The sequence below is a fragment of the Lipotes vexillifer genome, unplaced genomic scaffold, assembly GCF_000442215.2.
Source record: "Lipotes vexillifer unplaced genomic scaffold, Lipotes_vexillifer_v1.1 scaffold792, whole genome shotgun sequence".
NCBI classification, from domain to species: Eukaryota; Metazoa; Chordata; class Mammalia; order Artiodactyla; family Lipotidae; genus Lipotes; species Lipotes vexillifer.
This window is the reverse complement of record NW_006795663.1, coordinates 2676381-2678552: the sequence shown is the minus strand read 5'-3', so window position 1 is coordinate 2678552 and position 2172 is coordinate 2676381. Positions and strand designations below refer to the sequence as shown.

Genomic DNA, 2172 nt, shown 5'->3' with positions numbered 1-2172 from the left:
AAGGCACATTTCACATCTGTTCAGTGCTCGTGGCTCTTCTGTCTTTTTATCTCCTGTCCTTTTCATCTCCAGAGACAGGTTTGTGCCTCAGTTGGTGAGCACAGCTGGTCACCTCCTTCTGCTTGGCCCTGTGTCCTTAGAGTACACGGCTCTCGCTGGATAAGGAACCACTTCGTTGCATCACACACAGATTTGGAAATTGGATACAGCCCAGTAGTATGGCTCGAGTAAGGCAGGGGTGGCCCCTCCAGGCACACTTCCTCCCTGGGGGATGCAGGCTGGAGTGCTGGCAGCTCCCTGCCCTAAGGAACTCATTGGCCACCTACTCAGCTCTCCTACATCCTCATTCCTGACTCTGTTCTTGTTCAGTTGGGCAGATGGCCAGGCTGGTCCCTTCTGTGGACACATTTATTGAATACTTACTCTGGGTTAAGTCCTGGGGGTACAACACTGAATTCTTTTTTTTTTTTTTTTTTTTTAACTGAAGGAGAATCTTTAACTCTTGTGTCATATTAGCTAGGGCTGCCATAACAAAGAACCACAGACTGGGTGGCTGAAACAACAGCAATTTATTTTCCCATAATTCTGGAGGTTAGAAGTCTGAGATCAAGCGGACGGCAGGGTTGGTTTCTTCCAAGTCCTCTCTCCTTGGCTTGCCCATGGCCATCTCCATTTCTCTTCACATGGTCTCTCCTCTGTGTACGTGCATGTCTGCATCCTAATCTCCCCTTCTTAGAAGGACACCAATCAGAGTGGGTCCCACGCCAGTGACCTCATTTTAACTTAATTGTCTCTTAAAGACCTTATGTCCAAATATGATCACATTCTAAGGTACTGGGGGTTGGGACTTTCAACATATGAATTTGGGAGGGGGAGATACAACTCAGCCCGTGAAACACGGTTTCTGCAGGCTGTCCCCCAAAGCAATCCCCAGCCCTGGGCAATGGACTCCTTTTCTCACCAATCACCAAGTCAGCACATCCCTGCTCACTCCAACCACCCTCCACTGGACTCCCACCCTCTGGGGATGCATACATGGTGACTGGGGTCCTGTAAGTTATCGGAGAGGAAGAGGCCCTGGTTGTGTCTGGGATTAACCAGCAGTGGGGAGAGGAGCACCTCATAAGAGGCCAACAGAAAACTTGGCTGGCTTCTCCTTTGGGATTGAAGTCAGAATCTGAGCTGATCAGTGACAGCTCTCAAGAGGTAACCTTTGGCAGGATTTCTTCATGTGAAAAACAGGACTGGCGGATAAGTTGTTTTAAAAACGGATTTGGTTTGCTCTGATGGCCCTCTTATTTTTCTCATATTACATTTAAAACATAAATTTTTAAAGTATATATTATATATTACATAATACCCTAATTTCAAGTATATGATTCAATGATTTTTTAGTAAATTTACCACATTGTACAACCATCACCATATATGAGTTTTAGAACATTCTCATCACCCCAGTAAGATCCTCTGTGCCCATGTACTGTTCATCCCAACTCCCACCCCTGCCTGAAGCAACCACTACTCTATTTTCTGTCTCTGTGGATTTCCCTTTTCTGGACATTTGATATAAATGGAATCATACAATATATGGTCTCTTGTATCTGGCTTCCTTCACACCACATAGTGTTTTTAGCATACATGCCATCGCATGTATCAATCCAGTCCTATCTTCTTGCTGATCTTGGTGGTCTTTTGTGTGTTTGCTATAGGTCATAGTCACCAGCTGTTTCATGTGTGTGTGATCCTAGCCACACACATGCAGATGGAAGCCATCCTTCTGGACAAGACTCTAAGGAAGGAATGGCTCCTGGCCCACTCCAGGCCCCTGTTGTTCTCTCAGATAGCCGGAGCCATACTTCTGTGCCTCATCTTCAGCCTCAGCAACATAATTTATTTCTCAGCTGCTCTGTATCGGATTCCTGAGCCAGAATTACACAAAAAAGAAACATAATTCAGACCATAAGCTTTTTGTGCCAAATGTCAACATTAAGCTACAACTTCCTAACCACCATAAGCCAGTGTCGTGGTACCGGTTTACAGTGGCCTAAAATATTTATAATGGTTGGTGTCTTGGCATTTTTGAATGGGTTCATGTCATCAAGGTACTGACATGGGGACATTTCTCTAGATGTGCATTGGTTCCGTATGTGTGATTTTAAAAGGGGAACATGG

At 45.2% G+C, this 2172-nt stretch overlaps 1 protein-coding gene across 1 annotated transcript in view; it reads left to right on the top strand.

The window, feature by feature from the left end:
* The window catches only part of PAQR5 (progestin and adipoQ receptor family member 5), an 89010-nt gene extending 87059 nt beyond the window's left edge, over nucleotides 1-1951 (top strand). The window contains exon 11 of the mRNA XM_007467865.1: nucleotides 1710-1951. Coding sequence (XP_007467927.1) covers nucleotides 1710-1951 — 242 coding nt within the window. The remainder of the gene's footprint in view (nucleotides 1-1709) is intronic.
* Nucleotides 1952-2172: the final 221 nt, after the last annotated feature.